At 50.9% G+C, this 20,250-nt stretch overlaps 1 protein-coding gene across 1 annotated transcript; it reads left to right on the top strand.

The window, feature by feature from the left end:
* Window positions 1–1,499: 1,499 nt before the first annotated feature.
* FOXRED2 (FAD dependent oxidoreductase domain containing 2) lies at window positions 1,500–19,899 on the top strand. Its single transcript, XM_043968443.1, has 8 exons — window positions 1,500–2,397; window positions 3,200–3,451; window positions 4,637–4,906; window positions 5,226–5,392; window positions 15,268–15,433; window positions 16,092–16,333; window positions 17,062–17,232; window positions 17,838–19,899. The coding sequence occupies exons 1-8, from the start codon at window positions 1,856–1,858 to the stop codon at window positions 18,071–18,073; spliced, it is 2,046 nt and encodes a 681-aa protein (XP_043824378.1). The 5' UTR covers window positions 1,500–1,855; the 3' UTR covers window positions 18,074–19,899.
* The last annotated feature ends 351 nt before the right edge of the window (window positions 19,900–20,250 follow it).

Raw genomic sequence — 20,250 nt, 5'->3', positions numbered from 1 at the left:
GAAGACAGCAAGAGACCCTGCAGTGGGCCAGGAACCATGGTGGGGGAGGACACAGCCAGACTCTTGAGGGATGGCACGTGAAACTCCACCGATTCTTCTCTTTGTCCCCACCCAGACCCAGGGCCTGAATCTGCCATTCACTAGGTCTAAGCCTGTGTTTGTCCTGGGTAAAATCAGGGTCTGTGCTCAGTTATCTGTTGTGTCTGTCTAAGCTCTGTGGCCCCTCCCAGCACTGCCCTGCTGGCCACACACGGCTGTGGGCGGAGCACCCTGGGTTAGAATCCTGGCTCTGCTGTTTCTAACCCTGGAGGTCTCAGCCTGTGTCCGTTGGGGTTCTCTGACCTCAGCGAGACCCTTCTCAGAATCAGGTTTAAATGCTAGAATAAAATACATCAGTTAGCAAAGGAAAGGAGGGTGTTGAAAGAGTCACAGTTTCTCCAGTCGAGGTCACGGTCCAGGTTAGAAGCTCCCATTTCTCCTGTAAAATCACCTTTTAGAAAGGGGGGCAGGGGTGTTGGGAGGGAGACAGGGAGAGCACTTTCATCAGGAGGAGCTCTTGGCATTTATCCTCCCCTGCTCAAACACCAGAGATGGCTCCCGTAGCTTCTGTCCCCCTCCCAACTCTTCCACTTGGTCACATTCCTCCTGCTGGCCAGAGGCTGCCTCTAGTCACATGCCCTGCTTAACTGGGGTGCAGAGGGAATGACCCCGGGGGCAGGGGCCTTAGAGGTCAGCTAGGCCAACCCCTCCTTTGACAAAAAGATGCCCAGAGGGGCAGCTAGGTGGCGCAGTGGATAGAGCACTGGCCTTGGAGTCGGGAGTACCTGAGTTCAAATCCAGCCTCAGACACTTAATACTTACTAGCTGTGTGACCCTGGGCAAGTCACTTAACCCCAATTGCCTCACTAAAAAAAAAAAAAAGATGCCCAGAGAGGTTCAGTGACAGTCTTAGGGAGACGGCTGATGAGCATATCTGAGGCAAGATTTGAACCCAGGTCCTTTGACTTGGATGTTAATTTTTTCTTGCAGACTCCCAGGGACAGGAGGCTCACTACCTGTCAAAGTAGCCTGACACGCCGCGCCCCCCCGCCCCCCCCCCCCCCAGCCAATTAATACGACTAGTGATCAGGAAGCTTCCAAGTCCCTCCGAAGACCCATGTGGGTGTAATGGGAGGGGAGGGGAGGAAAAAAACCCACTTCGTTTTCTGTCCCTTTAAATCTCGGCGGGTCCCCTGACACGTGACTCGGGCACTCAGGGACCAGCCTGTGCGCGCAGCCGCGACGCAGTCCCGGTTGTCACGTGACTGCCCGCCTCCCACCCGCCCACCTCCCCGCCCCCTTCATCTGGGGGCGGGGCCTGGGGCGCTCCTCCTCCCCCGCCCGCGCCAGCCTCGCTCTCATTGACTGCGCGGCGGCCTCGCGAGCGGCGGCTCCTCGCGCTCCCTCTGGGACCTGGGAAAGCGAGGGCGGTGGGGAGAGCAGGGAGGGCGGGGCTTCGGAGGGGGTCGGGCTCGGGAGGTGCACGTGACCGAGGAGGGCCCTGTGTGGGCCACGCCTCCTTTGAGACAGGGGGGGCTCCCCCCTGCTGGCGCCCCCCTACCCCTCCCAGGGCTGGGGGAAGAGTGACAGCCTTGCCCCACCTCAGGTGCAGCCCAGGGGGGCAGCATGGCCGCCCTGAGCCTTGGGGAGCATGGAGGGTTCCGTCCCCTCTGCCCAGGGAAGCAGCATCCCTAGCAGTTGCCATGGCAACAAGGAGGCAGTGAGGGGGAGGCCGGTCCCTCGAAGTGACAGCTGACCTGCCCCCCAGGGCAGGGCAGCCACCACACCCCCTGCTCAGCCCGCACCTTTCCCTGCCATGGCCCCGCTCAGGGGCTGCTCAGGGCTGCTCCTGACCTTGACCTTGACCTTGCCCTGGGCCCTGGCCCCGAGCCCCTTCCCCGGAGCCTCCTTCTTCCCCCACTGGGACTACTGCGTGCTGGGCGCGGGGCCCGCGGGCCTGCAGATGGCCCATTTCCTGGGGCAGGCGGGCCGGAGCTACGTGGTGCTGGAGCGGGCGGCCGCCCCGGGCAGCTTCTTCACCCACTACCCGCGCCACCGTAGGCTCATCAGCATCAACAAGCGGTACACGGGCAAGGTCAACAGCGAGTTCAACCTGCGCCACGACTGGAACTCGCTGCTGAGCTCCGAGCCACGCCTGCTCTTCCGTCACTACTCCGCTGCCTACTTCCCCCACGCGCGGGACATGGTGCGCTACCTGGGCGACTTCGCCGACCGCCTGGGGCTGCAGGTGCGCTACAACACGGCCATCGTGCGCGTCACACTCAGCAAGCACCCGCGCGCCTGGAACGGCCACTTCTTCATCCTCACTGACCACCGCGGCCAGGGCTACCAGTGCAGGTAACCGGCCGGCCGGAGCGTCCTCGTGACCCACATGGCCCAGAGAAAGGCCCGATGCCCGCGCCCTCGCAGGCCTCGACGCTCGGCTGGTGTCCTCAGAGAGCCTGGCGCCGAGGAGCCGGAAGACCATCCCAATGGGGATGGGACCAGGCGTGGTGTTGGGCATTGTGGGACCCCTAGGACGGGAAGCCCCCGCTCTAGTCCTGGTGAGGTCACTGAACCTGCCCCGGCCTCAGCTTCCTCGCCTTTAACTTGGTCATCTCTAGCTTTCCCTCCAGATCTAAGGCTGATTCTTTACTTGGGTCGGTATTTGCTGTCTCCTTCATTGAAGACAGTTGTCAAGTCGGTGTTCAGTCGTGTCTGACTCGCTTGACCCCATTTGGGGTTTTCTTGGAAAAGATGCTGGATGGTTGGCCATTTCCTTCTCCAGCTCATTTTACAGAGGAGGAAACTGAGGCAGAGGCTAAGTGACTTGCCCTGGGTCACCCAGCTAGGAAGTGTCTGAGGCTGGATTTGAACTCAGGGAGATAGAGGAGTCTTCCTGACTCCAGGCCCGGGGCTCTATGCAACCACAGCACCACTTAGCTGCAAGCATGTCTTGATTAGGGATTGTTCTGTTCTTTGGACTTGTATCCCCAACCCCTAGGGGAGTACCTGGCTTACAGTGGGCGTTTAATAAAGATTAATCAATGATTGATAGAAGCAGGAAAACCAGTAAACTGTGTAGATGCAAGACTGATTTGGTGTAATATGCTCAGTAGCCCTAGCGCTAACCGGGGCATCCTTGGCTTTTCTCCCGCAGTGTGCTCTTGGTGGCTACAGGTGTGTCAATCCCCAATGAGATCGACTTCCTAGGATCGGAATATGTAGAGGGCTATGAGTCGGTGTCCATTGACCCAGAGGACTTTGCAGGCCAAAACGTGCTGATCCTGGGCCGTGGGAACTCAGCCTTTGAGACAGCGGAAAACATCCTCGGTCATACCAACTTCATCCACATGGTGGGCCGCTCCCGTATCCGCCTCTCCTGGGCTACCCACTATGTTGGGGACCTGAGGTATCTCACTCTCACTTTCTCACTTTCTCTTTTTCCTTCTCTTCTCTCTCTTTCCTGCTCTCTCCCTTTTCTAATTCTCTCTCTTCTCCTTCATCTTCTAATTCTTCTCTCTCCCATTTCCCCCCCCTTCAATCTCAATCTCTCTCCCTCTCTTCTCCCTCTTTCTCTTTCCCTCTCTCTCTCCCTCTCCTCTTCCTCTCTCTTCCTCTCTCTCTCCATCTCCTCTCCCTCTCTTCCTCTCTCCCTCTCTCCTCTTCCTCTCCTCTCCCTCTTTCCCTCTCTCTCTCCCTCTCTTCCTCTCTCTTCCTCTCTCTCCATCTCCTTTCCCTCTCTCCTCTCCCTCTCTCTCTCCTCTTCTTCTCTCCCTCTCCCTCTCCTCTTCCTCTCTTCCTCTCTCTCCATCTCCTCTCCCTCTTTCTCTTTCCCTCTCTCTCCCTCTCCTCTCCCTCTTTCTCTTTCCCTCTCTCCCTCTCCTCTTCCTCTCTCTTCCTCTCTCTCTCTCCATCTCCTCTCCCTCTCTTCCTCTCTCCCTCTCTCTCTCCATCTATTCTCCCTCTTTCTCTTTCCCTCTCTCTCTCTCCCTCTCCTCTTCCTCTCTCTTCCTCTCTCTCCATCTCCTCTCCCTCTCTCTCCTATTCACACACAGAGGATAGATAGCTCTGTACAATCGTGGGGCAGGGGGAGGCTTTCACAGTGATTAGTCGTTGCACTCCGGTGTGCTTTACATTCTGTATGGGGGCTACACATGCACATCTGAGTCCAGAAGGGAAATGTCCGTTGGTTAAAAAGAATTAGGGATTTCAGCTTTCTTTATTCTCCTTCCTCAGTGCTTATATGTGGCCACAGGTACTTGAAAGCTCTGCCTATAGAGCACAGGCCTGGGCAGGTTGTACCACCCTGGGAGGGCTTTGAGAATCAGCTCCATGGACCATGACATGTCCGACATGAAGATTAGCCTAGATCAGGTTGGAGATAAGCTCAGCCGGCTTCAGGGAGTGAATTTCTTAGCCCCAGCTCTCAAAAAGCTTCCCCAAGTCAGAGGGGTTGCGATCAGAGTGAATGGAGAGGGTGCTCCCCCCATGAAATCAGAGGCGGTCAGAGGCCGCCAGACCCAGCTGGGATCAGGACAAGCTCTGGTTCTGACCCTGGCGCGCCGAGGACTCACAGTCTCTCTCCGGGCCCCAGAGCAATCAACAATGGTCTCCTGGACACCTACCAGCTGAAGTCGCTGGACGGGCTGATAGAAGTCGACCTGAAGGACATAGCGGTCGTGAAGGACAGCGAGGGCCGGCTGCGCATCACCCTGCCCATCCTCGTGGAGAGAGCCGACAAGAACGCCTCGGCCCAGGCCGTCCCCCTCCCCCAGGACGAAGTGGACAACTTTGCCATGCGCGTGCCCTACGACCGCGTGATCCGCTGCCTGGGCTTCACCTTTGACTTCTCCATCTTCAGCGAGTGAGTCCCACCAGGGACTCCAGGGGGGTGGGGGGCCCAGGTTCCAGAAGAAGCAGCTGACGCTAGCAGAGGCTCCGGCTCTGCAGACCAAGGCCTGAGCCCGGCTGCTCCGAGGGGAAGGGCTTTGGTTCAAGACCTTCTCTCCACTCACCCCAAGGGGAAGCCTCCCCGACATGCCCAGGGGCCGTGATGCCACACTCCATTTTACAGACAGGGCAGCTCAGGCCCAGCTGGGCTTCCCCGAGCAAGGCTGCCCTCCCAGTGTGGGGGAAGCTTGGGCTTCCCAAGCCAAGTAGCCTTCCATCCTTTCTCCTTCCAGCACGCTCGGACTGGCCCCAGGGAAAGGGCGGAAAAAGAAGTACCCACTGATCAAAGCCAGTTATGAGTCCAAAGGGACCCGCGGGCTCTTTGTCCTCGGTACCGCCAGCCACTCTGTGGACTACAGGAAATCTGCCGGAGGTTTCATCCACGGCTTCAGATACACAGGTGAGCACCGGCCATCACCAGGTAAAGGACTAACATAGGCAAGAGCCATAGTCACCTCTCTCTTAGTCAGCCACAACTTGTTTTTGTTTTTGTTTTTTTTAGTAAGGCAATGGGGATTAAGTGACTTGCCCAGGGTCACACAGCTAGTAAGTGTTAAGTGTCTGAGGCTGGATTTGAACTCAGGTACTCCTGAATCCAGGGCCAGTGCTCTATCCACTGTGCCATCTAGCTGCCCTGTCAGCCACAACTTGTAACAATTAGCTCCAGTTAGCTTAGGAACATTAGAATGTCCTGAGCTCAGCTCCGCGTGGCCTCTTTCTCTCTTAGTGGAAAAGTTATCCTTGGAGTCAGGAAGGACCTGGGTTCCAATCCAGTCTGACATTGAGACCTTGGACAAGTCACTAAAGCTCAGTTTCTTCATCTGAAAAATGAGGGGGTTGAACAGGATAGACTCTGGTCCCTTTCAGCTCTATCAATGAACCTATGATCATATGTTATTTATATTCATGATTTCTCTGCATGAGGTTAAGGAAGATATTTTCTGGTTGGGAGGTGAGTCAGAGGAGCAAATGAATAGGTACATTCTGGATCTTTCTTTGCTTGGCATCATGACCTGCTGATTTCCCAGTTTTATTCCTGCCTGTTCTCAAGGAGAGAATGGGCCTCTTCAGGTCGCACAGCACCGGAGCAGCATCAAGGCTTGTTGTTCAGTCATCTCAGTTAGCTGTGACTCCTTGTGACCCCACATAGGGTTTTCTTGGCAGAGATCCTGGAGTGGTTTGCCCTTTCCTTCTCCAGCTCATTTTCCAGATGAGGAAACTGAGGCAAACAGGGTGAAGTGACTGGCCCAGGGTTACACAGCTCTGGAGTGTCTGAGGTCGGATTTGAAATCAGGAAGATGATGAGTCTTCCTGACAGCAAGCTCAGCACTCTGCGGTACGGGGACCCCAGCTGTCCACATTTAGTCTAGTCCAGGGCTTCTTAAACTTTTCCCACTCGCAACCCCTTCTCAACCAAGAAATTTTTACACAGCCCGGGTATATAGGCCTCTAAAATAGGTGTGCATAACCTTTTACTGTTGGGATCGCAACCCACAATTTAAGAAGCTTTGGTCTAATCCACACTTGAAAGGAATCCCTGCCCCCAGCCTGTGCTGGAAGACGTCTAGCAGGGGGGAGCCCACCACCTCCTCAGGCTGCCCCTTCTGCTCTAGGAAGGCAGGGTGGTCAGGAAACGTTTCCCAACATCCGGCCTGACTTGGCCTCTTGGCGATTTCCCTCCCTCACTCCTGGTCGGCCTTCTAGAAGCCCAAAGCCAGATCTCGTCTCCGTCCTTGTGACAGCTACTCGGCCCCTGTGAGTCTTCTCAGGTAAAAAGTTCCAGTTTCTTCCAGTGATGCTCACACAACATGGACTCGGAGCCCCCACTCTTAGCTGCCTTCCCCTGGGTCCTTCCCCAACACTGAAGGCAACGTGGCCAGAGAAGCTCTCGCCTCCTCCTTCTTGAGTGACTGCCTATAAGCAGGATGCATGAAGCTCACACGTCAAGGGAAGAAGGAGGTCGTCCACACCAAGTGGTATCCCATGAGCCTCTCCATCACACTGAGATCTGTTACCCCAAAGCAGAGGGGAGGGCAGAGGAGCAGTGACCTAAGCCAAGAAGAAAGGCCTTGACCAGCCGGGAATCACACAGCTGGAAAACACGCGAGATTATTACTGCTGGAGGGACTGGCACCTAGAGACCTCAATTTGCAGGTCAGGAAACTGAGGCCTGGAAAGTCACTTACACGGGGACATAAGTAGCCAAGGCAGGATTCGAAGCTGGGTCCACCAACGTCAGGTGGACCTGTCAGGACAGGCTCCCTGCCACCTAGTCCAAGGTTTCCCACTCACCAGTCCATAAATGTTTCAGCTTCTTAAAAACATACAAACAGGGAGAAATCTCCTCTTCCTCTTTGCTGCCTCCTCTTCCTCCTTCCTCTCCCTGGCTCCAGCTCCTTCTCCCACCCCTGCCTTCACCTCTAGCCAAGGCTGCAGCGGGGGGATGTCCCACCAATCTGCCCTTTGTTTGGGTTTGTAAGTAAATTCTGTAAGACCCAGAGAAGGGGAGTCAGATTATCAAAGGAACCGAATAGAGAATCCAGCCCTCTCTTCCTCTTCCACCCATCCTGGTGTAACTGATACATTGCAAAACTGTCTATTCTGTGGTGCCTTATTGCACTGTGGTGCTTTTAAACTATTTTAAATGCCCCCTAGAAGTCAACCGCAAAAACCCACCTCAATGGAAGACTGAGCAGAAGCACACAAGCCAAGTAAGGGGAAATTTAAGGCTCTCATTGGCGTTGGGGGCTGACACAGACCTCGAATCCAGGCGGTGCTACGGCTCGCTCAGTCGGCTGTTGAATGCATGGTTTATTGCACATCTGGGTTCGACGCGGGCCAATTAATTGTGCCATAAAAGCATAAGGGCTTTACATCCTGGCATCTTTGTATTTAAATCCAGAGCCTCACATTGCCTTGATGCTGCTTCTACATTTCATTATTCCTCCAATTTGGCGAGGAAGGTTCATCATATTCTCTATTGATTTCCAGACCGTATATTTTACATCTGCAAGCGTGTTGTCAGGGAAATCATCTGGAGAGAGTCCTTCAGCATCGCTCCTGCCCCCCTCCCCCCCCCCACCCTGGTCTGCCATGCACACACCACCTAACTTCCATAGTAGGTGTTAAGATAACTTTCTGTAAAACCATGTCAGATGGGTGTGTGGTAACAGAGAAAGTGTTTTAAATGAGGAACAGGCCAGAGAGCATTAGAGTGGGATTTCACGGCTCTCCAACCCCATTAGAATGTGGGCATGATGTGATTATGAAGCACCTGGATACAGGAAATCTGTGTGTTTGTGCATGTGTGTGTGTGAGCAGGGCAGCAGTCATCTGTCCATCAGGATAGGGCTTTGTACTAACAAAGGCTTTTGGGGGAGCCTTGCATTCCTTGAAGAAAGTATAAAAATCAGTGTCTGCCTCCCTTCTCTGTCTCTTCACTTCTGCCGTCTTCCTTTCCCGGCTACCTCCTGGGCCAGCCCATCCCACTTGGGGCAACTTCTCCTAAGACCAAGCCTTCCCCCCTTGCCCCTGGCCTTCCTCTGAGGCCCAGCAGGACAAGGCTAATCCCTCTCACCAGGTGGCCTTCCTGTCACCTTCTCTCCAAAAAGAATAATCCCTCCCTCAGTTCTTTCATCCTCTAGTGGCATTAGTTTGAGGCCATTCTGGTCACTCTTTTTGGTTGCTCTCCAGTTTGTCAGTGACCTCCCTAAAATGAGGCACCCAGTGCCACTTTAAAAGACAAATTTAGGAAGTCAACAACTGCTTCAGGAGATGGGGTCTGTGAACCCTCTTTAGATGCTAGTCCTCAGTTTAAGGGCTGAGAATGATCAATTCTTAGTTCTAAGTTACTTTTTTTTTTTTTTTGCAGGGCAATGAGGGTTAAGTGACTTGCCCAGGGTCACACAGCTAGTAAGTAAGTGTCAAGTGTCTGAGGCTGGATTTGAACTCAGGTCCTCCCGAATCCAGGGCCCATGCTTTATCCACTGCGCCACCTAGCTGGCCCCAAGAATGATCAATTCTTGAATAGGAATGCAGTATATCTAATGAGGCTTCATAAAAGCAAATTTACCTGGAGATGTGTGGACCTGAACAAAAAGAAGTTAGACCAAAAACAGAGGAGGAAGAAAACTGCCTATAATGAAACCAGCTAACACAGAGAGTGGCAGATATAATGAAATAAGAAGACTGTAACTGGAGATACTAGTAATTCTCTCTGATAACAATATTGAGGAAGGAGGGCAGAAAGAAAGAAGAAAAAATTCATGGCTTCATATGTCAACATACAAAGGAGCAAGATTATGGGTAATTAAAAAGATAAGCCAGAAACTCTAATGAAAGGAGGGATTTGAGTTCATCCCTGAGAATTGGTGGGATGTGACGCATGACAGCCATATGTTTTAGAAACAGAAAATGTATTCAAAAGGAACAGATGAGATGAAAGGAGTGGATGGGTAGTGGTGCATTATACACCATCTTAAGAACAAAGAGATCTCTGTCCCAGATGGGGAGAGTATGAATGAAAAGCTCCTAAGTAAAGGCCAGTGGAGGAAGAAGGAGCAGAAGGAATGTGATGGTGGGAGGATGGGACAGATTGCCTGACCAGAACAAGGACACGGATGATGAGTTTGAGAAGCTGGTCACAAACCTGGTCCAAAGGCAGAATATTCAAGCGAAAAGGGACTGTCCGGATGGCTACTGGAGTGTACTCTCTTGGACAAAGAGAATGGCAGCTGGATTCTTGAATTAAACTTCATGGTAGTGCCATGATTGGAGAACTAATATGTTGGAACTGATTCTGATCTATAAAAATGAACTGGTCACCAAAGAAGAAATGAAGGGAATCTTTGAAAAGAAGTGGCCATTCCACCTCATAATGTGTAATGGATAAAGAGGAGACACAAAGTTCTGATGGCACAAAGACTGTTCAGAGGGCATGGGCAGGAGAAGGAGCAACACATCTGCAAGAAGTAGCGAGCTCATGGAACAACTTAGATTTTAAGAAGACCTGACCGGGTAACCACACAGTAGCACAATCCGGGAAAATGAGTGTCACAAGGATTGAAGTTCAGCATAAGCTGAAGCTGGCCCTGATTGCAAAAGAAAACAAGAAGCTGGCCCTGAATACTGAAGATAACGATAAGCCGGCATTGGGTGCCGAAGATAACAAGGCTTTTTTATTGGAGCTCCACAGTATCTGAATTCCTTTTTTCTAGCTGCTGGCAGTATTTTCTCCTTCACCTGGGAGTTCTGGGCTTTTTTTAAAAGTGCGTTCAGTTGGGATAAATAGGATGATTATAAGAGATGATAGGGAGGGGAGTGGGAATCAGTGCTCAAATTTTATTCTCTATGAAGAACAGATAGTTCTCTAGACTGGCAAGAATAAACCAAAAATGATGAGCGGGAAATTGAAACCAAAAATAAGTGAGGAGCCAACAATAGGCCACCTCCCTCGCCTTCATGAATTCACTTGTCAGGCCCAGACAAAGTCTACCCAGGATAACAAAAGAACCAGCAGATGTGTTTGTTGAGTCATTTTTGGTAATCATTGGGAAATTAGGGTGAAAGAGGGAGGTGTCATAGGGCTAGAGATGGACGGATATGGTCTTCATTTTCAAAAAAGAAAGAGGGTAGTGTCATCAAAGTATAAACAAGTGGTCTTGTCTCTAACTCCTGGCAGAATTCTAGAATGTACCATTAAAGGAACGATTTGTGAATATTTAGAAAGGGAGTCTGTGGTCAGTAAGGACCACATGGGTTCATTAAGACCAGGTCATGCTAGATAACCTCATTGATTTTCTGTGATGTTTAGTAGACTGGTAGAAGGGGAGAATTCCACGTAAGATTTCATCTTGTCCGGAAGGGCTCATTTTCCCTTGTGGGAAAGACAGAGAAATGTGAGCTAGATGATAGTACAGTTAGGCAGGTTCAGAATTGGTTGCATGACTGGCCCTATACTTAATGGATCATGTCATCTTGGGTTGAGTTCTGTAGTGGGGTACCCCGGGGAACTCAGCACTCTTAGCAATGGCTTGAATAAAGAAGTTCTCAGAAGCACCTTAGCTTAGGGCCTTATCACTTGATATCTGTATGTGTGACTAAGAAGCCTCCGGAAGACAGCAGCATTGACGTGGAGGCTGGACGACAGCTCGCTGGGGATGCTGGAGGAGCTGTTTCAGGATAGCTAGGGGGAGGGCTGTTTATGGAAGGTTGGTCAGAGTGGCAGCGGAATGTGCCCTGGGCACACTGGGTAGACCTCCTGTGAAGAATGTATGAGAGCACATGGACAGGAACCATGGGCTGAGGACGACAGCAGGGGCTGTAATCTGGAGGACTGGACAGAGCATCATCATTCAGGAGAGCGCAGATCCATGGAGGTGTAGAAGTTTCTTTGAGAGAAAGAGCAAGGGGGCAGCTAGGTGACGCAGTGGATAAATCACCGGCCCTGGATTCAGGAGGACCTGAGTTCAAATCCAGCCTCAGATACAACACTTACTAGTTGTGTGACCCTGGGCAACTCACTTAACCCTCATTGTCCTACCCACCCCCCCCACCAAAAAAAAAAAAAGAAAGAGCAAGAGCGGAGGGACCAGGCTTCTCATGGGGGAGAGCAGTTTGAGATGAGTGGGCGTCTCAGGATATGATTGAGGGAAAGGGTATTTCAGTTGAGAAGTGTGGGACGAAGGGGTAGAGATAGACATTTACATGGAAATGTTTAAGGGACACAGTGACTATGGACTACCCTGGCTCAAGTGAAGGTTTCCCATAGGGCACTAATGGGAGGCAAGGTTGGCAAAGCTGATGAAGATCAGATTGTTGAGAGCCTTGAATGACTGAGTGAAAACATCTGAACTTTATCTTGTAGGGTCACTGAGTACAGAGATGACTGATGAAAGCTTGCTTGCTTTTTTTTTCTAAGAAAGATTAATCTGGTCACAGTGCACGTAATGGGCTAGAGGCAGAAGGCAGAGAGACCAGTCAGGAGACTCTTACGGTCACACATACAGACATCAAGTGATAAGGCCCTGAGCTAAGGTGCTGGTGAGAACAGAGAAGAAAATGAGCTATTTTTTTTAAAAACCTAGTAAGGAAGAATCAACAGGGCTTGATGACTGATCAAATATGTGGTAGCAGACAAAAATACAGTACTAGAAAAGGAACAATGAGAACAGCTGTGTATCCAGCAATGATCTGGTGCCACCCACACGGCATGGGGAAGCCGACAGAACAGCTTTTTCATAGAAATGTTGAAAAACTTCCCTCCCCCCATCTCAACCTTCCCACAAGAAAGTGATTTATAAACTGCAGAATGTTACCTAAATGTGAAGCTCCTATTGTTCCCCTTCCCTGCCTCCAACAAGTGTGCAGGCATTACCATAAATCAGCTGATTTCATGTTTTGGCCTGTGGTTCTCCTAAGGCAAGTAGGAGAGCAACTCCCAAGACTGGCATATGTGTGTGTGTATTTTTTTCATAAAAGTATTTTATTATTTTCCAGTTACATGTAGAGATAGTTTCACTATTTGTTTTTATAAGATACTTAGTTTCAAATTTTTCTCCCTTCCTTCCCCCTCCCCAAGACAGCAAGCAATCTGATATAGATTATATATGTACAATCACATTAAACACATTTCTGCATCAGTCATGCTGTGAAAGAAGAATCAGAACAAAAAGGAAACACCTCAAAAAAGAAAAAAAAATAGAAATAGCATGGTTCAATCTGCATCCAGATTCCACAGTTCCTTTTCTCTGGATTTGGAAAGCATTTTCCATCATGAATCCTTTGGAACTATCTTGGACCATTGTATTGCTGAGAAGAGTCAAGTCTATCACAGTTGATCAACACACAATGTTATTGATACTGTGTACAATGTTCTCCTGGTTGTTCTGCTCATCTCACTCAGCATCAGTTCATGTAAGTCCTTCCAGGTTTCTCTGAAATCTGCCTGCTCATCATTTCTTACAGCACAATAGAATTCCATTACATTCATGTACCACAACTTGTTCAGCCATTCCCCAATTGATGGACATCCCCTCCATTTCCAATTCTTTGCCACCACAAAAAGAGCAGCTATAAATATATTTGTACATGTGGGTCCTTTTCCCTTTTTTTATGATCTCTTTGAGAAAAAGACCTAATAGTGGTATTGCTGGGTCAAAGGGTATGCACAGCTTTATAGCCCTTTGGGCATTGTGTATTTTAATGTAATCTAATCAATTTAACTCAACAGCTGTTTACTGGGTGGCTACCACATGTCCAGCTACATGCCAAGTGAGATATAAGGCAGCAATGTGGCACAGCAGAGAGCACACTGAACCTGGAGTCGGGAAGACCCGGCTTCAGCTCCTTCCCTTAGACCCTCAGTAGCTGTGCAACTTTGGGCAAATCATTTCCCTTCTCTGGGCCTCAGTTTCCTCATTTGTAAAGTGAAGAGGTTGAACTCAGGGGTCTCTAAGTTGCCTTTCATCTCTAAAATCTGATCCCATGATCCTTTTCACAAGGAGCTTAATAATCTAGTGGGGGAAAATGATGAAACACAATGTGAAGAAACAAATGCTAACACGTGTGCTCCAGATACAAAGGGCTGTGACAGGTAAGAGATGGGTAAAGGCATAGCAGCCTCAGAGCTCCTTGTGGCAAAATGACCAGTCATGGGAGCCTAAGTTCAAATTCCTCCCCATACAACCTTGGGGAAGGTGAACAAACCTCTCTGTGCAGTTTCCTCACCTCTGAAATGAGGAGTGGTCCTAGATGACCTCTAAGGTGCCTCCCTCCTTTGTCCTACTTCCCAGAATTGAGCTGTGTCTCAAAGGCCTGACCAATGAAGACTAGTGAAGGTGTATCCAGAGGTGGGGGTCAAGGGACACAAAGGAGCACAACCCGATTCAGGGAAGGTTCCAACAAGCAGTGAAAGGGGACAGCGAGGTGGCACAGTGGATAGAGCACCGGCCCTGGATTCAGGAGGACCTGAGTTCAATATGGCCTCAGACACTTACTAGCTGTATGACCCTGGGCAAGTCACTTAACCCCAATTGCCTCACAAAAAAACAAAAACAAAAACAAGCAGTGAAAGATGCTTTTGGACAGACACAGGGAAAACAGAGAGACACTGAATGAACACAATTCAGCAGGAAGCAGGGCCAGCAGCAGTTGCTTGATCAGTAAATGCTGTGACAAAAACAAGTGTTTTAGGAGATCCAGCATGCAGGGGATGTGTGCAGGAGGAATCAGGGCACCATCACAGCATATAGCCAGACCAGGGTAGTGACCGTTGTAGAAAGGAAAAGAAAATCTCTTTCCCCCCCCCCCGCCCCTTTTTTTTCTTTCTTTTTGGAAAATGTTTCATTACAAGTGGTAACTTCCTAGGAGAGGGAAGAAGGAAGGGATACAGAGGGAAATCTAGGCCCTGGGGAAACACAAGATGGCAGTAAAATCATATTTAAATGAAATGGGAGGGGCAGCTAGGTGGCACAGTGGATAAAGCACTGGCCCTGGATTCAGGAGGACCTGAGTTCAAATCCAACCTCAGACACTTGACACTTACCAGCATTGTGACCCTAGACAAGTCACTTAACCTTCATTGCCCTGCCAAAAAAATAAATATAATAAACGAAATGGGAAGAAAAAATTAGTCCACCCGATATTCTAAAGGAAGAATAGACAGAACTTAGTGACAGATTGGGCAGCAATGCTAAAGGAGAGGAAAGACGTCAGAGCTGATGCCTGGAAGAAGGATGGGAGCATCAAGGGAAGGAGGAAGGGGGGAGGGGGAGGTTGGGAAGCGTGGCAGAAAGATGTGCTTGGCTTGAGCTGTGCTGGCTCTCTGACGGGAGGACTTCCACACAACTGTGCTGGTGAGGCCCTTTGCCTCTTCCTCCACTGCTCTCTCTCCACCTCCCTGACAGCCCCCCCCCCAGACTGTAGGATGCTCAGTAAAAGCCGGTGATGCTTCCACAGGCCTCCTGTTTGAGAAAAACAAATAGCCTATTTTCACTTAAAGAAGGGGCATGCTGGTTTAACAACCAGCTCTCCTGATGACAGAGGAAGGAGCATATGCAGAACACACTTTTGCATTTATTCTGCATTATTGACATTTTTTCATTACTTTATGCCTAGACAATCAGCAAACCAGGCCCTGACTCTTAATGTTTTCTGATTTCCAAGGAGTAAATGCTCACATTGAACATTCAACCATCGGCTGGCTCTCTGGAGCCTGTCCTGAGCTGATTCCTGCCCACCCCTGATTTACAGGGCTCCCCTTTGTCTCCATTTCAGCCCGAGTGGTTCACCGATTATTAGAGCATCGTCATCACGGCATCCCCTGGCCCTCCCTCGTGTATCCCATCACACAGCTCACCAACACCATCATCCGCAGGGTGAACGAGGCCTCGGGCTTATACCAGATGTTCAGCGTGCTGGCCGACATCATCCTGCTGAAGGAGTAAGTCATTGGTGCCCACCCTTCTCCCCACCCACCAGAGCCTTTGCTTCTCACTTTGCTTTTGCAATAGCTAACATCCCTTCCTCTCCAGAAGCCTGTCCTGGTATTTCAAAATTTCCCTTTGCTCTGTAATAGCAACAGTGGAGGTCACAGTGCCCAGCAGGCATTTAGGAACTTAGAGTCCTTGACATGGGACAATCCAGTAGCCCAGTTCCTGTCCCAGTGCAGCCCAGGGAGGGCTGGCTTCCTGCTCTCTCCAGCAGTATCCATCAAGCCCCAGAGGGGACAATGCTGGAGACACTGTTTAGCTTTGCCCTCCGACTGCGTCCTTCTGCACAACCACCTCCCCTCCCTCCCTGGGGCACCCTCTTTTGTCGACAAGTCCATGTTTTAATACAGTTATGAATTCTGTTACATGGCTTATGCATACATGAAATAAGGTTGTAACCTTCTGGCCTCTGGTCTCTAACCCTCAATTTCCCATAGATTTAATACCACTAGTTGTGTGATTTTACATTTTGGTGGTGTTTTTTTAGACTCTATCCCCTGTGTCACTTGGGGTTTGGCTTCAGTGACGACACAAAGCACACGGTTTAGGCCCTCTGGATGCCCCCCTGCCCTGGCAGACACAAGTCTTACCCCCTCACTGTTTCCCTAGGAAGGCCACAGGCTTTGAGTACCTGGAGGAGTACCCCATCAGGATGTTGGCTGAGCTGGAGACCCTCACTGGGAGGGAGGCCCGGCACGGGCTCTTTGTTGTCACCATGGAGTACGGCAAGAACTTCTCCGGACCCGACAAGGACGTTTTCCATTTTGACCGGGCTGTGTGGGATGTAGAAGATGCATGGCAGTCCAACTTCCTTCACCCAGTCATCTATTACTATCACTGTCTCCCCACGGGTGAGTGGGGCCCTTCTCCATTCCCAGCCCAGGCCACAGGGCCTCCTGAGGGGAACCCTTCCTAGGGACAGCACCATCCAGACACCCGTTGAGAGATGGCCGTCAGGAGAGCTGGCTGAGAAGCTCCACCAAAGCCTTTAGACCAGGCCGCTGACAGAGTATCTTTTTTGTGGTAGAATATTATTTCTTAATAATTCCTCAAAGAAAAGTCCCCATCCATCAGCTCCCCAGCACTGGTAGGAAGAGCCCCTTTCCGGGATGCCAGGCGGGATTCCTGCACTGTCATGGTATTTAACATTTGTAGAGCACTTTCCACATTTTATTTCACCAAACCCCACCTCCCCAAACAGCCCTGTGGAGCAGGCGCCATGAGTCTGGGGTACTGCTGTCATCCCCATCTTACAGATGAGCAAACCGAGGCCTACAGGAGGTGATGTGACCTTCCCAGAGTCACTCAGCTGGGAAGCATCTGCTCCCTCCGTATACTCTGTGAGGCTGCCTCCCTGGCTGAGTGTTAGGCCAGGGATCCCCAAGATCCCACAACTCTGAGGTTCTGGGGTTGTGGACATAGACACTGGCCTATTAACCCAGCTGGCCAGCGGCTTGAAACTGCAGCAGGCAGGAGTGGAGGGGCCCTGGCCCGGCTGCGACCCCCCTCCTGTCCCATCCCAGACCTCGGCGGGCGGCTCCTGGTCTCTGCCTCTAACAGCCTCTGTTTCCCCCTCCAGAGAAGGAGATGGCATCCCGGGCCCCAGGCTGGCCCCTGCCACGCCCAGTCGCCATCCACCACATTGTGGAAGATTTTCTCACAGACTGGACGGCACCCATTGCCCACATCCTCCCCCTGAGGCGTTTCTTGGAGAACTGCCTGAACACTGACCTCCGGAGTTTCTATGCAGGTAAGGCCTGAGGGAAGACACGGGGCATCAGGCAGCTCAGGACGTCCTGGCATGTAGCCAGGCTGACCCGCAGCCTGGCTGACCCGCAGCCTGACGTCCTTGCTGCCTATTCCTCCTGCCCTGCTTCCTCAGCTTCCTCCATCCTTGCCTGCTCCAACACCTTCCACACAACAGGGCCTCAGGGCTGCCCATCATCCCCTGTGGTAGCTGCCACCTGAGCCCCCAACCACTGCTTCACACCAGGCCTAGGAAAGCCAAGGGGTCCATTCATACTTGCCGAGCTCTTCCATTGTGTCCTGAGCTGTGCAGAGCACATGGCGTGGGCCCCGTGTCATAGGGGCTGAGCTGTTTTTATAGTGAATTTTCCCCCAGAATGCTGTGGTTAGACTTTTGTTCTTTAAGCCCAAGTGACTGAGAAGCCTAGTGGTCTAATCAGGCCAGTAGTAGGGAGACCCACACAGTACAATGCCACCACTTATGTATGCGCTCAAGGCGTCTGGCTTTCCCTACTGTGCACTTGTTAGCTGCTGCTGCTAGGCTGTACTTTCTCTGGTGTCTAAGACTTTAACCCATGGAAATCCTTTCTTGATGTCATTTTGGGGCAGAGTCCTGTTTCCTGTTTGCTCTGACGCGCCAGAAGCTGCCTCCCTTCTGCCAGCATGGGTACATGAACATGCAAGGGCTCATGGGAAACGAGGAGCTTAGGCGCCACGGGATCGAAAGCGGCCTCATGGAGGACTACAGTGCCATCGATGAACAGCCAGCTGACCAAAAGCCAGGAGACCCTGCGACTCCAGTTCACCCATCCCAGCATGCCACCAGCATCAAGGAAGAACTCTGACCTATGAGAGAGCCCAGCTAGGGTCCTGACCCAGGGCCCCTTCCACAGGCTTCCAAAGACCCACTCACACCATTGTTAGTGACAGGACCAAAGCAATGTGGAGGAGGAGGAGGGGCAGGGAAGGGGGGGGGCCCTCCATCCAGATCCCCTGAGATCCTCCTCCTCAGGGTTGGAGTCGTCCCACCTTGTGCCTGTCTTTGTCTAACAGTCACTGGCCCACTATTCAACCTAATCACGACACCTTTGACTCAGCTGTTCACTCTCCCTCTTTGGGGAGGTCGGTTGTCTCTCTAAGGACCCATTTCACAGGTGATATATGCTGTCTTCCCAGGAGCAGCCTCCCCACTGTGTCCTGCCACATTGGGTCTAAGAGCTCAGGGTGCCCAGGGCAGTCAGCTCCCCTCTCTTCCAGGGACCAGAGGAGGCTGATTCCCCACAATTACTATCTCCACCCTGGCCCTGCATGCAATCCACTGTCCCAATTTGAGCCCAGTCTGAAATCCCTTCCCATTAAGCCCTGCCCTCCCAGCGTCCCGCACAGCCTCCCCAACCCGTCTCCTCTCTGCGGAATAATGTGTAATTAGCTCCTAACCCCATCTCGGGGGCGTCAGGCCCGGAATGTTTTCTGGCAGGGAGGTGGAGTCCAGAGTCCTTTTTGCTGAAGTCCAGAGGTTTCTCTTCTCTCTCCATCTTCCGTTTTGCTTCCCGTTGTTTTTGCCAAACTTCCTCCTCTGAGAGTGCTCTTCTTCCTCAACAAGTCAGTGCATGGGTCCCCTGCCTTTATCCTCCAGGCACCAGAGGTCCCATTTCAGTACTGCTTTACAGTCTACAGAGGCTGGGGTGCGGGTATCATCACCCCCATATCACAGATAGGGAAGCCGAGGCCCAAGAGGTTGAGTGACTTGCCCAAATTCACACAGGGATTTGGTACCAGAACTAGGATTTGCACTCAGGTCTTCTGACTTACAGTGCTCTGCTTCCTCTTTTGTACCAAGCCACTTAAACCCTTACATAAATAAAGAAACCACTTTTCTATTTTGTCTGGATCACAAGTGAAGCATTTGCGAATTAGGGAGGACTCCAGCTGGAAGATGGAGGTAACCTTCCAGAGCTCACCTGGTGGAGGGCAGAGCAGTTCTCTTGCCCAAAGCAACGTGTGAACAGTCTTTTTTCCTCCCTCAAGGTTGGGCAGGTAGCACTCAGTCTTCTTCCTGGTTCTTCATCGTACACCAGCACAGGGCAGCTCTTTCCAAAGGCCAAGGTGGGCCCTCCTTGAGTTCCATGGCCTGGGGCTCCCACCCACCCCTTCTCTCTGCCCTGTAGATTCCTTAGCACCCTGTAGGCAGAGGCCTGTCTGCGTTAGGGTGGATACAGCAAAATCCTCAAAGCTCCCGTCAGGCAGGGAGGAGTCATCAGCAGCAAAAGTGAGAAATGACCTAAGACCATAGATGGGTTAAGTTGTGCCCGGATGCTTTTCAGGGTAGTCACAAGTAAGGGAGAAGAGTTGGTGGTATCCCATGCGAATTCTAAGTTAAAACAAGACAGCATTTGGGGACCACATGGCTTCTTCTGGTCCTCTGTAAATCTGTAAGACTGAGCTTGATCTTGAATCTTGATGTTGTCCCCATAGCTCCTGCCCAGTCGAGCTACAAACTTTCATCAGAGGCAATTTAAAGTCAGCTTGGTCAATAAAAGTCCAAGCTGCTATCATCACCACTGATTTACTGTTGTCTAAGTATGACATCTGCTCTTTTTCTTCAGCTGCTTATTCAATCAGCACTCCCACCAAACTGATTCACTTTTAATAAAACCATGATTCCATTGTCTATGGTGATTAGCTGTCTTTGTAACATTCTGCTTTATTACTGATTTTTAAATTTTGCACAGAACTGCTTTCATCACCACCACATTTACTTTGTCTAGTATTGATTTTTTTTCTTCCTTGCCAACCTGTTTCTCCATAATTTTTCAAAAATAAGTGTAATTGAAAAAAAAACCAACAAAAAATAAAATAAAATAAGTGTAATTGGGGGGCAGCTAGGTGGCACAGTGGATAGAGCACTGGCCCTGGATTCAGGAGTACCTGAGTTCAAATCCAGCCTCAGACACTTAACACTAGCTGCGTGACTCTGGGCAAGTCACTTAACCCCAATTGCCTCACCAAAAAAAAAAAAGTG

The sequence above is a fragment of the Dromiciops gliroides genome, chromosome 5, assembly GCF_019393635.1.
Source record: "Dromiciops gliroides isolate mDroGli1 chromosome 5, mDroGli1.pri, whole genome shotgun sequence".
In the NCBI taxonomy this organism is placed as follows: Eukaryota; Metazoa; Chordata; class Mammalia; order Microbiotheria; family Microbiotheriidae; genus Dromiciops; species Dromiciops gliroides.
This window is presented reverse-complemented; position numbering and strand designations above follow the sequence as displayed.